Here is a 14616-nt window from a genome sequence, read left to right as displayed (position 1 = left end):
AACCTTTACAGATGTGTTATTCACGTGGGGTCTTCTTAGACAGCTGATAATGTGATGGTAAGCATGGCAGTTTGTTGTGATCTGTTCCACCAATTACTTTTAGAACTGAGAAGACACATTTCTCAAATGTAGACGCAAGAAGGCAACGGAAAATTGTTGGGGAAAACCATCCAGAAAACCCGCGATATCATAACATTTGCTGTTTCCGGTTTCGTCTACAGTATAACTTTATAAAGCAAAATGTTGGCCTTACATATTGCGGGTTTTCTGGATGGTTTTCCCCGAGCATTTTCCATTGCCTTCTTGCGTCTATATGTGACGCCAAGGATTTACATTGATGTCTATGGCAGCCCTTCGCGTTGCATATGAATGCGCGGGGGCACCTTCGGCTTCCCATATTGGCGCCAGGGGGCTTGACCATGCGTCCTTGTTTGACGATTTGGGTGTGAGATCGTGTTACAACACAACACATCTTGGTCTTGCTTTCTCCCCTGTTCTGTGATTGGTCACTAACATCAGGCAAAAATATGGGTGTTAGTTTCCAGACTGCCTTAGCAGCGTGAATGAAATCACTGCGCAAGGCAGGATGGGAACACCCAGGCTAGTTTCAGAGTGAAAAACTTCACATTTCCGGGCCTTAAATTTCAACTTGATAAAGCAACATGGACACACACAGACACACACACATATTTTGGAATTGTAGAAGCCTATCTTATCCAGGAGTTGAAATGTTCAGATAAAAATGGATCATAAAATGGTAACTCCGGCCAGATAAAGCCATTTTATGTAATATGAAATAGTCCAATGAGTGAATTGCTATAGTCATAGTACTGGCATGAATTGCCACTGAGTAGGGAGTGAATCTCCTGATCTGTCTGCGGCTTACTTTCCAGCCTATTACAGTCAGAGTAGCCTACTTCACAAAAGTTATGAAATATAAAGCTTGTTCCCCGTGCCAGCAGATAAAAAAGCATAAGAAGAGTTCTTTTCCAAAACGCTATATCCACCATTTTAATACATTTTCATAAATCATTTTTTAAAATTTTGTTTTTCAAGTAATCTCAGTGAAACTGTATTGGGTTATGTTTAGTTGATTTATCTTTACTCAATAAAAACAAAAACAACTGCATTTTTATTGATATTACCTGAAATACGCAATTAAATAACATGATTTTTTTATATTTTCAAAAATGGATTTATAGCGTTTTGGAAAAGAGCTCTTCGGGAGCAGGAAGTTGTGGATACATTTCCAGTAAGTCAAGAATATCTGGTTATTATAGGCTATGTCAACATGGAATTCTGCTTGATTATTCGAAACACGACCACTTCTGCAATCGTATGGTGTTCACATCTAGATAATGTGCACAGTGTCATTTCATGTTAAGATGGAGAAAATGCTGTGCACTTTTTTTTATTTTTTTACTGAAATTAAAGGAGAATACTTTTTGTGTTAAATCTTTGTTGCTCAAAGTCAATGAAGTGATTCACACACATCCATTTTTCTTTCCCCAAGTGGTGAACACCAACATATGGTGGATTGCAGAAGGGGCTGTGTTCTAATGTATGCATTAAGCAGAATTCCATAATGTTAACATCTATGGCCTATAATAACCACAGATAATTGACTTCCCCTTGGGGATCAATAAAGTATCTATCTATCTATCTATCTTCCAGGAAATGTATTCACAACTTCCTGTTTTTTTATGCTTTGTCATCTGAAAAGAGACCTCAAAACTGAAAGGGTTTTGGAATTTAAGGATGACTTTTTTTCTTGCAATATCTTGGGTCAAATTGACCCAATTTTCCAGGAAGAAAAAGAGGAAGTTCCCAAAACCCCACCCCCATATATTTGATATATATCATAAGCCCTGGATGTCCTCTTTAAGGAACAAAAGGAGTTAGCTCAGTAGCACGTATGGTGTGGGAGATATTCCAGTTTAGAAAGGTCCTCTAGAGAGGACAAAAATTAACTGCTGGTAGTCAGGAGGCTAAGAGGTAAGATTGGTTGAGCCGACTTGTCATTATTTAAATGTATTTATTTAAACCTGTATAGAGTGCCAGTATAGAGAGAAGTAAAAGCATATTTATTAGGAAAGGGATTTCTAATTATATGACTTTATAGCTGTTTCCTAATTTACATTGCTATATGTTCTTGTTTAGTTTGGTGAATGAACCTGTGAACTCAAAGTCAATGATCCATAAGCTTTGCGTTGGTGTAATCCATAGGTGCAGAAAAGTAATAGTTGCATGATGGCACGTACAAATGATAGGTAGACACGGTAGAAAAACTTTATGCCTCTCCACTCAAACTAACAAACACCCGATGTACGGAAAAGGATGGATTTTATACTAAATTACAAAGGGCTGGCATGAAACAAAAGACAGACAGCAGAATGTTAAACCACAATGGTTATGGTTATGCTATTTGTCCAAAGCAAAATATTCCCTTAAGGCAAAAACATTTACTTGGCCCAATTGCATTTGCCGTAGCTTTTTTTTTTTTAAAGCTGTTTATGTATAAGTTATATTATATGTTGTTGTTGTGGATGTTACAGTATATGTCTATGCAGGCTCTGTAATGTGACACTCATTGGGATTCTTTTACAGGACCCTCCACAAGAATGGAGTATAAAGATGAAGACATTGCTGTGATTGGTATTGGATGTGATTTTCCAGGAGGCATGTCACATATTCTATTGTATAGCACTTGCTTTTAAGTTAAAACTGTTTTAAATAATGTAAAGTTTTCTGGAAGGTTTAGAAAATGACACACACACACACACCACAGTATATATTTTCAATACTACTGGTAAATGTGTATTGATATGTAACCTATTAATATGTTTTTTTTTTATTAGGTGAGGGCCTTGACAACTTCTGGAAGGTTCTAGTGGAAGGTAGGAATTGTGCAGTAGAGATTCCAGATGAGAGATTTGACTGTTCCCAGTGGTATGATCCAGATGACAACAAACCTGGGAAGACACGAACCAAGAGGGCTGCTCTAATAAATGGGTAAAGAGTTCAGATAAATATCACATTCTAGTGTTGCATTCTAAATGTAAACATATATTTAAATAGATAAATAAATAAATAAGTAAACGTATTTCTCAAATAGGTTGAATGAATTTGACCAGCGATTCTTTGGCATCTCTGATGCTGAGGCTGGCCAGATGGATCCTCAGCACAAGTTGCTGCTGCAGTGTTCCTACAGAGCCCTGGAGGATGCTGGGATTCCCATGGAGAAGGCCAGTGGCACCAGAACAGGGGTTTATATAGGTAGTTCAGTTTGTCTTTATATTATCATTGCAAAAATGTGCCAGTTTACTGTACAAACCCTTAAGGAAACAATAATGTCACCTCAGGCTTTTTATTTGAATAAAATCTACTTTTATAATCCAGGCCTACTCGTTGCATCACCCAATGTCCATACTTCTTATACTATTTTTTAATTTTTTCAGGATTGATGAACAAAGACTTTGAGCTCAACAGAGTAAATCTCCATCCTAATGAAACCAGTCATTGGACAGGTACCGGTGTGGCCACAAGCATAGCATCCAATCGGATCTCCTACACCTTCGACCTCACGGGGCCATCGTTCACACTCGACTCTGCCTGTTCTTCATCCCTTTTGGCCCTTCATCTGGCATGTCAAAGCATTAGACAGGGTAAGTCTGAAAAAATTCTATATCTACATATCATTTCTAATTACGTGTAATTTAATTTTACATCCATAAATGACCTCCAAAAAATTGGAGGATTTACCACAATAACCACAAATAGCACATGTTGTCCCTGATCTCCATATAAACATTTATTATAAAGGTAACTGCGGACACTTGTGGACAGTCCCTTACTAGTTCCTCATATGTGTCATTTTCATTGTGTTGATGTAATGCTGACCTTTGAGTGTCCCAAATCAAATAAGATGACCAATATACTTTCCTGCTTCTCATTCCACAGGTGATTGTGACATGGCTCTGTGTGGTGGAGTAAGCTGTATCATAGAACCATTGCTATTTGTGTCTCTCAGCAAAGCCAAGATGATTTCACCTGATGGCACTAGCAAACCTTTCTCCAGCAGGGCAGATGGCTATGGCAGGGGTGAAGGTTGTGGAGTTGTTCTTCTGAAGCCTCTGAAAAAGGTACATCTGTTGACCGTTGTGTTAGACTATGATGTCACATGTGTACTCTGCCTTCTATATTTTCTCTTCTATATTTACCCACTGTGACATGTGTCATGTAACCTCTCTTCATATTAATCTGTATATGCCCTGTACTTTGCTGTATCACTTCACCCTTTACACACATGCTGGTATCCAAGGTTGTCAGCAGTTCCCGTATTGATTGCCTTTCATAGTAAATATGCACATGCATATTGATACTCAAACCAACATTTTCCTTTTTTATGTATCTATTTTTTTTAACACAGGCCCTTCAGGACTCTGATCATATCTGGGGTATTATCAGCAAAACAGCTGTTAATCAAGATGGTCGCACTGCTTCTCCGATCACCAAGCCCTCCATGGTTCAGCAGAAGGAGCTTCTCAGCAGAATCTACTCTACACCGAGTGACCTGACCAGTGTCCAGTACATAGAGGCTCATGGGACTGGAACACCAGTAGGTGACCCAATAGAAGCAGGCAGCATCTCAGAGGTCATTGCCAAAGCCAGACCAGCAGGGTCAGAGGCTCTCATCATAGGCTCTGTTAAAAGTAACATTGGACACACTGAATCAGCTGCTGGTGTAGCTGGACTGATAAAAGTTCTACTAATGATGAAACATGAGACAATAGTTCCATCAGTGTTTTATGCAGAGGATAGTGCTAGCATCGATGCTACAGCACTCAATATAAAGATACCCACCAGTCCAGAAAAATGGAAAAGACCTGGTGATGCAGTTAGAGCTGCAGGGATCAATAACTTTGGTTTTGGAGGCACCAATGTCCATGTGATTGTCAAACAGCATGAACAGCATATCATTTCAAACAGAGAAGTTACAAAAAATCTGAATCCTTTTGTGCTTTCAGCAGCATCAGAAAAATCTCTCACAATGATGATTGCTGACATGGCAGAGCAGTTAGGAAATAATACAACAGCTGAGATACAAACTCTTGCATACACGTCTGCATGTAAGAGGAGTCATGAAAAACACAAATACAGGAAAGTCTTTTTAGCACCAACTGTATCCAGTCTGGAGAATCAGCTGAATTCTGCTCTTAACAAAACACGTACTCCCTCTAAACCAGACCCAAAGGTTGTGTTTGTGTTCTGTGGGAATGGTGTGACCTACAGAGGTATGTGCAGACAGCTTTTCAAAGAAGAACCTGTTTTCAGAAAAAAAGTCACAGAAATTGAAGCCCATCTCCAAAAATTGTCCACAAATTCTCATATCATAGAGAGGCTGGAAATTGATTCTGAAAATGAAAGTGATTGGTCAAGGCCGGATGTTGTCCAACCACTTCTGTTTGCTCTTCAGGTAGGAATTGTGACTATCTTAAAACACTGGGGTGTAAAACCAGATGCAGTTCTTGGGCATTCTGTAGGAGAGGTTGCTGCAGCTCATTGCTCTGGTCTATTGTCTCTTCAGGATGCTGTGAAGGTCATCCATTACCGCAGTGCTTTACAAAGGAAGGTCACAGGAGGGAAAATGCTGGTTGTCAGTAACATGGATGTATTAGAGGTGTTGAATCTCCTGCCTTCTTACTTAGGAAAGGTTTGCCTGGCAGCCAAAAATAGTCCTACATCTTGTACTCTGTCAGGTGATACAGAATCCATTTCAGCTCTGTACCAAACATTAAGAAATTCTGGGAACAGCAAAAGTCTCTTTCTCCATGTCTTGGATGTCCCTGCTGCATATCACAGCCATATGATGGACCCAATTCTCTCAGAGGTAGAGAGCAGCATAGGCACTTTGGAGGAAAAGGAATTGGACACAGAGTTGTACTCAACTGTGTCAGGCGAAATCGCTGACAATCATGATTTCTGCACGGGTACATACTGGTCCAAGAACATCCGTGAGCCTGTTGAATTTGAAAAAGCTTTGACAGCAGCAGCTAAAGACAAGAAGAATGTTGTGTTTGTAGAGATAGGTCCCAAGCGAGCTTTGCACAGAAACATTTTAGAGACACTTGGGAATGACCCTGTTGTCCTAATGTCAGCCCACCCTGAAAAAGATCATGAAACACTGCTTACGACTTTTGCCAGGTTGTTTGAATTAGGTGCCAATGTTAACTGGGACCAATTCTTTGTGACCACAGAGATCACACCAGCAGCCCTCCCGAGGTATCAGTTTGACGTTGTTAAGAAACCTATATCGGTTCCACATAAAACAGAACGCATTTCCAGTGATCATCCTGTTCTGAAAGAAGCAGGGAGAGGTAAAGATGTATTTATATGCGACTTAACATCTGAGAAGCTCTCATATTTGTCACAACACAAAAATAATGGGATCTCCATCATCCCGGGGACTTTATACGTTGAGATAGGCCTGGCAGCTTTCATAGCAAAAGCCAAACCAAAGGCACCACTCAACACGCTGCTGCTCAGTATTAACTTCTTGAATCCATTTATTTTGACCCCAAATCACCCTGAACTGAATGTTAAACTTGAAGCAGATGAGCACAAGACCCTTTTCAAGATTTATTCCAGTGGCGCAATCTTTGCTTCAGGGAGCATTGAAAGCAACAGAGAGAGCATGGCTGATGAGCAGAATATCTCCTTAGAATGCATTGCCAAGAGATGTACATCTATTGTTAAGTCTGATGAGCTGTACAGAAAACTAGACTCTGCAGGGTTTAAGTATGATGGCGTCTTTAGGAACAAAGGAGATATTATTTGTGGGGAAGAATTCAGAGAGGTATATTCTGTTGTGATGATTCCGGAGAATTTGCTTGGGCAACTTCATGACTTCTGCATCCACCCAGTTATACTGGATTACCTGCTGCAATTGACACTTGTCACAAGCTCCCAAGGGAACGTGGTCAGGCCTAGCATTCCAGTGGCAATTGGAAGCTTGACTGTGCTTGCGCCATTACAGAAAGAAATGGTCTTATATCTGAAGGCCACCGATCTGGCAGATGATCACTTCACAGTGTGTGGCTGCATCACAAACAAAAATGGCAAAGTTCTTGTTGAGGTTATGGACATTGTAGTCAAGTACATCGGAAGTTCTCACATAATTGAAAACTATTTCTTCCACAATGATATCAACACTGTGTCAGAAAACATCCAGTCCACTGTTCCTGTCAGTGCATTAGTTTTGTCTGACAACTCTGGCATGTCATTGGGTCTAAAATCATACTTGAGTAACACATCTCAGTATATTCCATCAACCTTTGCAGATACAGTGGCAAATGGGGGGATATCAGAATTGCTATCGAAGTTCAACATCTCTGATATCGGGAAAACCTTTACAGATGTGTTATTCATGTGGGGTGATCAAGACCTGTCTTCTCAGACAGCTGATAATGTGATGGTAAGCATGGCAGTTTGTTGTGATCTGTTCCGCCAATTACTTTTAGAACTGAGGAAGACAAATTTCTTAAACTCTGTTAGAGTGGTGACCTTCCAGTCTTCGGAGACCACAGTAGACCATATCAGTCCAGGATTCGTGCTTTCAGGCATGACAAGAGCATGCTCAGCTGAGGCATTTGAAGTACAGCTAATTGACATTGCCTCTGTCTCTACTGAGGATATCAGAGCCCTTTCTCAGGTCCTGACCTCGTTTCCTTGTAACAAATATCCTGAGTTGGTGGTGAAAGATGGTCAGATTCTCCAACCTCACTTTGTTCACACCTCAAAGAGAGAAATCAGTGCACAGAAAAGTGGTCAGTGTTCACAAGCTAAATGTTTCACTTTGCAGACGGCAGATCCCTATAAAATGATCAGCTTATCTGCCACTGTCTCTGATGAGGAGAGTGGACACATACCAGAAAAAAATGTTGAGGTTCAGATCAGGAAAATATGTGTCCACTCCTCAGATTATTATCCAGTAAGTGTCGCTGAAGAGAAGTTTGGTCAAACAATGTACTGGAATAAACACACAAATCAGGATCACAGGCTCCTGGCTCTAGACTTTAGTGGTGTCATCACAATTGTGGGAAAGGGTGTGAGGAAACTGAAAGTTGGAGATCACATAGCTGTGTGCTACTCTACAACTGCAGCCTCCAAAGTTATAGTGCCAGAGGAAGTTTGCCATAACACAAAGAAGCTTGCCTTTTTGAGGGACTTACCATGTGTTTCACTCCTTGTTGTTATCTGGAAGTTACTGCATGTATTACCGAAACTGAAATGGAAAGGCAAGTTGGCCATCCTCTCCTCCAACTCTGATTCCATCTTATTGAAAGCCCTGACTCTGATTGCAAACAAATCTGGGTGGAACGCTTTTATTGCTACTGATTTTAGAGGCCCACTGCCAGACCTGAGCAAAATTGATGCCCTTGTCTTATTGCCACCATTTGATAAATCCCTGTTTGTCAAAGCTTGCAGTGTCTCTGCTGCTAAGGATATCATTGTTGTTTGTGAAAACTACTTGCCATCTGCAGTTACAGAACAATTCCTCAGAGAGGTTAATGATAATGCTTGTATTAAGATCATTGAGACATCAAAGCTGCTATCTAAAGGCTCAGTACGAGCACAAGGACCAGACTTTCACAGATGGCTGAAGAAGTTGCATCTAGACAAAAAATCATTACTTCCTCCCGGCACCATCTTTCAAAAGATGACAACTGCAAGCACTGACCTCCTGCCGTTAGATGAGTCTTACTTCAGCGCTCAAACTATTCCTCTAGTGGTCTTGAATGACGATAGCGGCATGCATGCAGTTTCGGACATTCCACTGCTACCAAGAGAACACAAGCTCTTCAACAAGAACTGTGTGTACATTGTGACTGGTGGCCTCACAGGGCTGGGGTTTGAGACAGTGAGGTTCATTGCTGAGAGAGGTGGAGGGTACATTGTCATTCTCTCCAGGAGGAGTCCCAGCTCTGAGATGCAACAGGAGATTGATGCTGTGAAGCAGCAGTGTGGGGCAGTGATTGCCAGCGTGCAGTGTGACATTGCTGTCACTGAACAAGTCAAAAGTGCCATCTTTACCATTGAAGAAATATTCCCCTCCTGTCCAATCAAAGGGATATTTCACAGTGCAGTTGTACTTCATGATGCTCTCATTGCCAGCCTTGACCAATCCCTCTATGAGAAAGTCCTAAGGCCCAAAGTTAGTGGAGCGCTGAATCTCCATCATTCCACAAAGCATTGTAAATTGGACTACTTTGTGTGCTTCTCATCTATATCCTCCCTGATAGGCAATGCATCCCAGACAAACTATGCAGCTGCTAACTCGTTTCTTGACACCTTCTGTCATTATAGAAGGAACCTTGGACTTGCAGCACAGTCCATCAACTGGGGGGCTCTGAACCTTGGCCTTCTGTTGAACAAAGACCATCTGCAAAAGTTCCTGGAGGCCCAAGGGATAATGATGATGGAGCTAGCAGAAGTTCTCCAGAGCTTAGAGGAATGTCTTCTTGTCAATAGACCCCAACAGGCCATCTGCAAGTTTAACTACACAAATATGTTCCTCCATGGTTTTTCTCAAAATCCTTCTCTCTCTCTTCGTTTACATTCGGTGGTTACAGAGGGATTAGGCAGCTCCAAAATGTCAGCATTAAGATTGGCAGACAATGCATCATACTCTTCGCCACAAGAAATTGTCAGGACCATTCTCAGTAAAACCTTGGGTATTGAGTGTGATGAGCTTAGTGACGAGATGTTCCTTTCAGCGCTTGGCATTGACTCCATGTTAGCTATGACTTTGCAGAATCTCATCTTCCAGGAGAAAGGCGTAAACATTCCACTTATTAAAATAGTGGATCCTAACTGTACCGTATTTACATTGACTTCAATGCTGATAGAGAAAAATGTAGACGTAGATGAAAATTAACTTTTTGTCAAGAACAATGCTTGTTCAAGTTGGACACATGTCTCCTGCTTGAATCTTTTGAATCCTGCTTGAAAGTAATCTATGATAATATTACAGAGGTGAAAGCTAAAATTCTAAATCATATTAATTAAAACATGTTGGAAATTGATAAATAAATATCAGGATTTAGAAGCAACTATTCCGTATATTTATTTCAGACTTGAAAATAAAGGTTAAGCTGTTCTAAATACGGACTCGGGTGGCTTATTGCTTTTCTTTAACGGTGTCTACATCTACAGTATCTGGCAAGATTTCATGAAACAAAGGCACAGCAACAATAAATGTAACACTGTATTCATATCATTCTTCCGGCAACAAACATATTGCGTCTATCTGAATGGTTGCCAAGCCACATTGGGATGCAGCTACTCTAACTTTGGTTTAAGTTGTGGTAGCGCATAGAACGACATGCAGTCAAGGTGTACTGTATGTTTGTTTTGGGTTTTGCAATGGTATTGAATGTACGGTGGCCCTAAAGTGAAAAAAACACGACACAAATAAGACAACACAACACAAATAAGACAACACAACACAAAAAGAGAAAACACGGCCCCGAAGTGCACAACACAACGGCAAATCACACAACACAACACAAAAAGAGACAACACAACGGAAGAGGTAGGTACCCTCGGGCCACATGAATCGTCGCTGATTGAACAAAAGAACTGGGACATGTAGCCTAATGTACAGCCCGCCGAACATAGCATGCTGGGTCTTCACATGTCCGTAAGAACCAATAATAATGGAATATCCTCGTTGTTTTATTACCTCCGCCAAGGAGGTTATGTTTTCATCTGGGACCGGCATTTGTTTGTTTGTCTGTCTGTGTCTGTTTGTTTGTCTGTATGTTAGCAAGATAACTCAAAAAGTAATGAGTGGATTTCGCTGAAATTTTCAGCGAATGTCAGGCATGACCCAAGGAAGAAATTATTTTGGGAGTGATTCGTAATTCCGTCGGGATTCCGGAGCCGTTTATCTGTTTCGCTTAGTGGTGTAATGGCATGGTATGGCCACGTGGTGGCAATCTGAATATTTTAGGTTCAAATGTATGACAACCTAGGAAGAACAATACAGGCGGAGGTCTGCGCTCTCTGGGTGCTTTTCTAGTTCATAATATGTTTGGTAGATGTATAATCCAGCTCATACAAAAGCAACAAGTTCGAAACAAATCATCTGGGAATTGAAATCAGGAAGTAAAACAGCTTGTAGCTTTGTCACTGTTCTAGATACCATATATGGCCATTTCGTGAGATCCTTGGATCTTTCTGGTTACAGTGGTACCCCACGTGTCTTTCTGAGTTGACGAGATATTCGAAACCGGAGGAGATTGGGCAAGAGAGCTCTCAATCAGGCTCCCCAGCTTTGAATGACGACAGCACTAGTCAGCTACATGCCTCGTTGTTGAAAGTTGGATATTGTTGAAGCCAAGGGGTAGACGATTTCAGTGATATGCGACTTTACTTTGTAAACCCTAGTAAAGTCCCTGTAACATTCATTAAAAGATTCAAAAAGACATGCAGGCTGAGTAATTTGAAGATTTAATGGTACATATAGGCTACTGAAAATAAAACTCTTATTACACAAGAACCCCTTTGAGTAGAAGCATAATATTGGTGTCAAATGAAAGCTAACATTCTGGAGATTTCATTGACATCCACATTTGCATGACACTGACTGTCATAGAATCAAAGAAAAAGGATAACTTCACACATTAATTTGCTTATTTAAGAGCAGTTCCTTTGTCCAATCAGCGACGATTCATGTCGCCCAAGGGTAGGCTACCTACCTTTTCCGTTTGGTTAATGTCGTTGTGTTGTCTCTTTTTGTGTTGTGTTTTGTGAGTTGCCGTTGTGTTGTGCACTTCGGGGTCGTGTTTTCTCTTTTTGTGTTGTGTTGTCTTATTTGTGTTGTGTATTGTGATTTTATCCGTTGTGTTGTGCACTTTAGGGCCACCGTATGAAAGTGATTCAGCCAATCATAATCAAGAACCGAAACTATCTGTTTTAGAATGTGATGTAATCAATGTTTGCAGAAACAATTACCTGAACAATTGAAGAACAGCTGCACAGTTAAAATACTAAAGGAAGCTTGTTCTTCACACAAACAAAATAAAATACAATCGATTGTGAAATGTTTGAGTTTATGATCATATGTAGTTAATTAATACTTTGACATAGCTTCACTAAGACAAAGACCCCTCTGAACTTTCATTTATGTTTTGTTATGTTTTGTGTCTGTGTCACCTTGATATTTTATTTCACTTGCATGCTCTGTTGTGTGTTCAGCTGAACACAGTTTCCAGTGATTCTCCAAAATTGTTTTGAAAAGCATGTATGAAAATGTGATTTATTTGTATGTCTGTCTGTCTGTATGTTTTAGTGTTTTGTATGTCCCCTTTATGTAATATCAGGTTTGTACATACTGTATGTATGATTGTGTGTTTGAGCTGTATGCACCTCTTGTGTAATATGCACAGTAGTTATCCCCTTATCTGGACCTTGAGTCTGTAAATAAAGTTATACATCAAGTCCTATTTTAATGTAATGCATTATGTATAAACTTTCATACAAATAATTATTTGCTGTTCACATTTCCGGGCCTTACGTTTCAACTTGATAAAGCAACATGGACACACACATATATTTTGGAATTGTAGAAGCCTATATTTCCCAAATATATTATATAGCTTGCAGTTGCTTTAATGTCTTAACTTTGATGACTTAAATTGTGCTGGCCTTTATCATTTCTACAATTTAGAAAAAAATAGAACATGTGATGATGTTGAACCAACAGATCAGCGAATCAGTGGCATCACCAGGGATGGATCGCCTGCCACTGTGCATTTTGTAGGGGGCCCCTCAAGTTAATCAAGGCACCTTCCACGTCTCCCCTTATATGAGCCCTATAGGCTGTTTTAAGGGCATTCTCCCTACCTTTAGTTAGAAGCATTTATCCTGGTCATTGTAAGTGCCATTCACACATGCATTTTTTCAGCACAGTCTACGCTACCCAGATCTGTCATGAATGTCATGTATAAATACTTGTATTGATTTGATTTAGATTTTTAAATAATAAAAAATTATAAAGCATACTATACAAATTCTTACATTTTGACGTATACAGTATCTCACCACAGCAAGCTGACTGCTCGACATGACTTGCATGGTTGTGTAGACCTGACTGTCCTGAAAATGGTAATGTAAGAACCATGGTGGAGGTATACTTTGGGGCTGAGCAATTTCTAGAAATATGTGGTGTGTGCCTTCCAAAAATAAATGGCAATTTTTATTTAGTGATGAGAAATGACTTTTTGACACTTTTTGCACTCCATGTGATTTGTTCGCGTGGTACTACCACGGTGGTAGCACACATGACGTGCACAGATGATGATTCTATATAATATTTTTTACTGCATTGCAATGAACAAAGCAAAGGCAAAAAAAGTGTTTATCTGTCAAATAAATTTGGATGCAATATGAGTCTTGAATTGGATACCATACAGGAGTTTGCTAGGATCTCAAAACCGTATTATGAACGTGACTTGCCATATAGTCCAGGACACTATACTGTAGTTCAGACCAATTCATTCGTTCAATTTTTTGGGGGATTATGAAAACTATATATTTTTGGAATCCTTAGAACCTGAAGAATCAGGAAATCTTTGTTTGACAATTTTCAGAAGTCATTAAAGCAGTCATTTTGGGTCTTGAAAATGGTGTACTATTGCATTAAAAACGCCATATATAATGCTATACTGGTAGATAGGGTAACATTTTAAACTTTTATGTATCACCACAAAACTTTCCCAGTAATAGAGAAACTATGATAACGTTGGATTATGAACACACAAAAACATGGGGTAAGTGGAGCTAAATTAAGTTATTATTTTACTGTTATTTGTCTGTTTTATGGCCTAGAAGGTTGGTATCTGTGATAGCTCTAGCTCTCCTCTTTCATCTGACATGCGTGCCAAATCTTTCTGACCGCGATTTCACGAGTAAATCAAACGAGATAGGCTAATGGTAGCCGAAGCAATATGACATTATTATTTGTTTGTCACTTCGTCTGTTTTTATAACACAAAAGGATCGATGTCTTTGGTATCCATGGAAAGCTCCGTTTCTGTGCGATGCCGGGTTCGCGAGTAATTCAAGTGAGAGCACTGGATGCCTAGGTGAACGCAGAGCAATATAGACTGTAAATATGATATACTTTGATTTAACATCATGATTTTATTTCAATTTCAAACTTTATTTCATTTTCATACTTCATACTTGATACAGACAAGTGTCTAGTCTCGTCTCATCTTGCTGTGACTAATCGCTGAGCAATGTAACAGAGAAGAATGGGTGTGTTTTTTTATGCACTTTGTGTCCGTCGGGCTCATAGGGTTAAGTCAAGCTAACGACAGGTATACAGTTAGCCTATAGCAATACTAGTATCTCAGAAGATAAAAATCCGAATTACCCTTCAGGTTCAGAGCATGAAAAACGGAAGACAGAAGCTATTTGATGTCTACAAATAATCTAAGTATAGGCCTATTAAGTAAAGTTGATCTGTCTATTTACTGTACATCTCTCCAATGTGTGTTGCTAGCCTAACAGGGAAGTGAATCTCCCAATCTGTCTGCGGCTACCAGCC

At 39.9% G+C, this 14616-nt stretch overlaps 1 protein-coding gene across 1 annotated transcript; it reads left to right on the top strand.

The window, feature by feature from the left end:
• The first annotated feature begins 1902 nt into the window (after positions 1-1902).
• On the top strand, positions 1903-10027 carry LOC134066527 (uncharacterized). Its single transcript, XM_062521888.1, has 8 exons — positions 1903-1995; positions 2608-2679; positions 2859-3012; positions 3116-3276; positions 3459-3665; positions 3961-4142; positions 4430-4680; positions 5863-10027. Exons 2-8 carry the CDS (start codon positions 2622-2624, stop codon positions 9935-9937), a joined length of 5088 nt encoding a protein of 1695 aa, XP_062377872.1. The 5' UTR covers positions 1903-1995; positions 2608-2621; the 3' UTR covers positions 9938-10027.
• Positions 10028-14616: the final 4589 nt, after the last annotated feature.

The sequence above is a fragment of the Sardina pilchardus genome, chromosome 19 (genome assembly GCF_963854185.1).
Source record: "Sardina pilchardus chromosome 19, fSarPil1.1, whole genome shotgun sequence".
Taxonomy (NCBI): Eukaryota; Metazoa; Chordata; class Actinopteri; order Clupeiformes; family Clupeidae; genus Sardina; species Sardina pilchardus.
The sequence above is the reverse complement of the archived record's forward strand: the minus strand, read 5'-3'. Positions and strand labels throughout refer to the sequence as shown.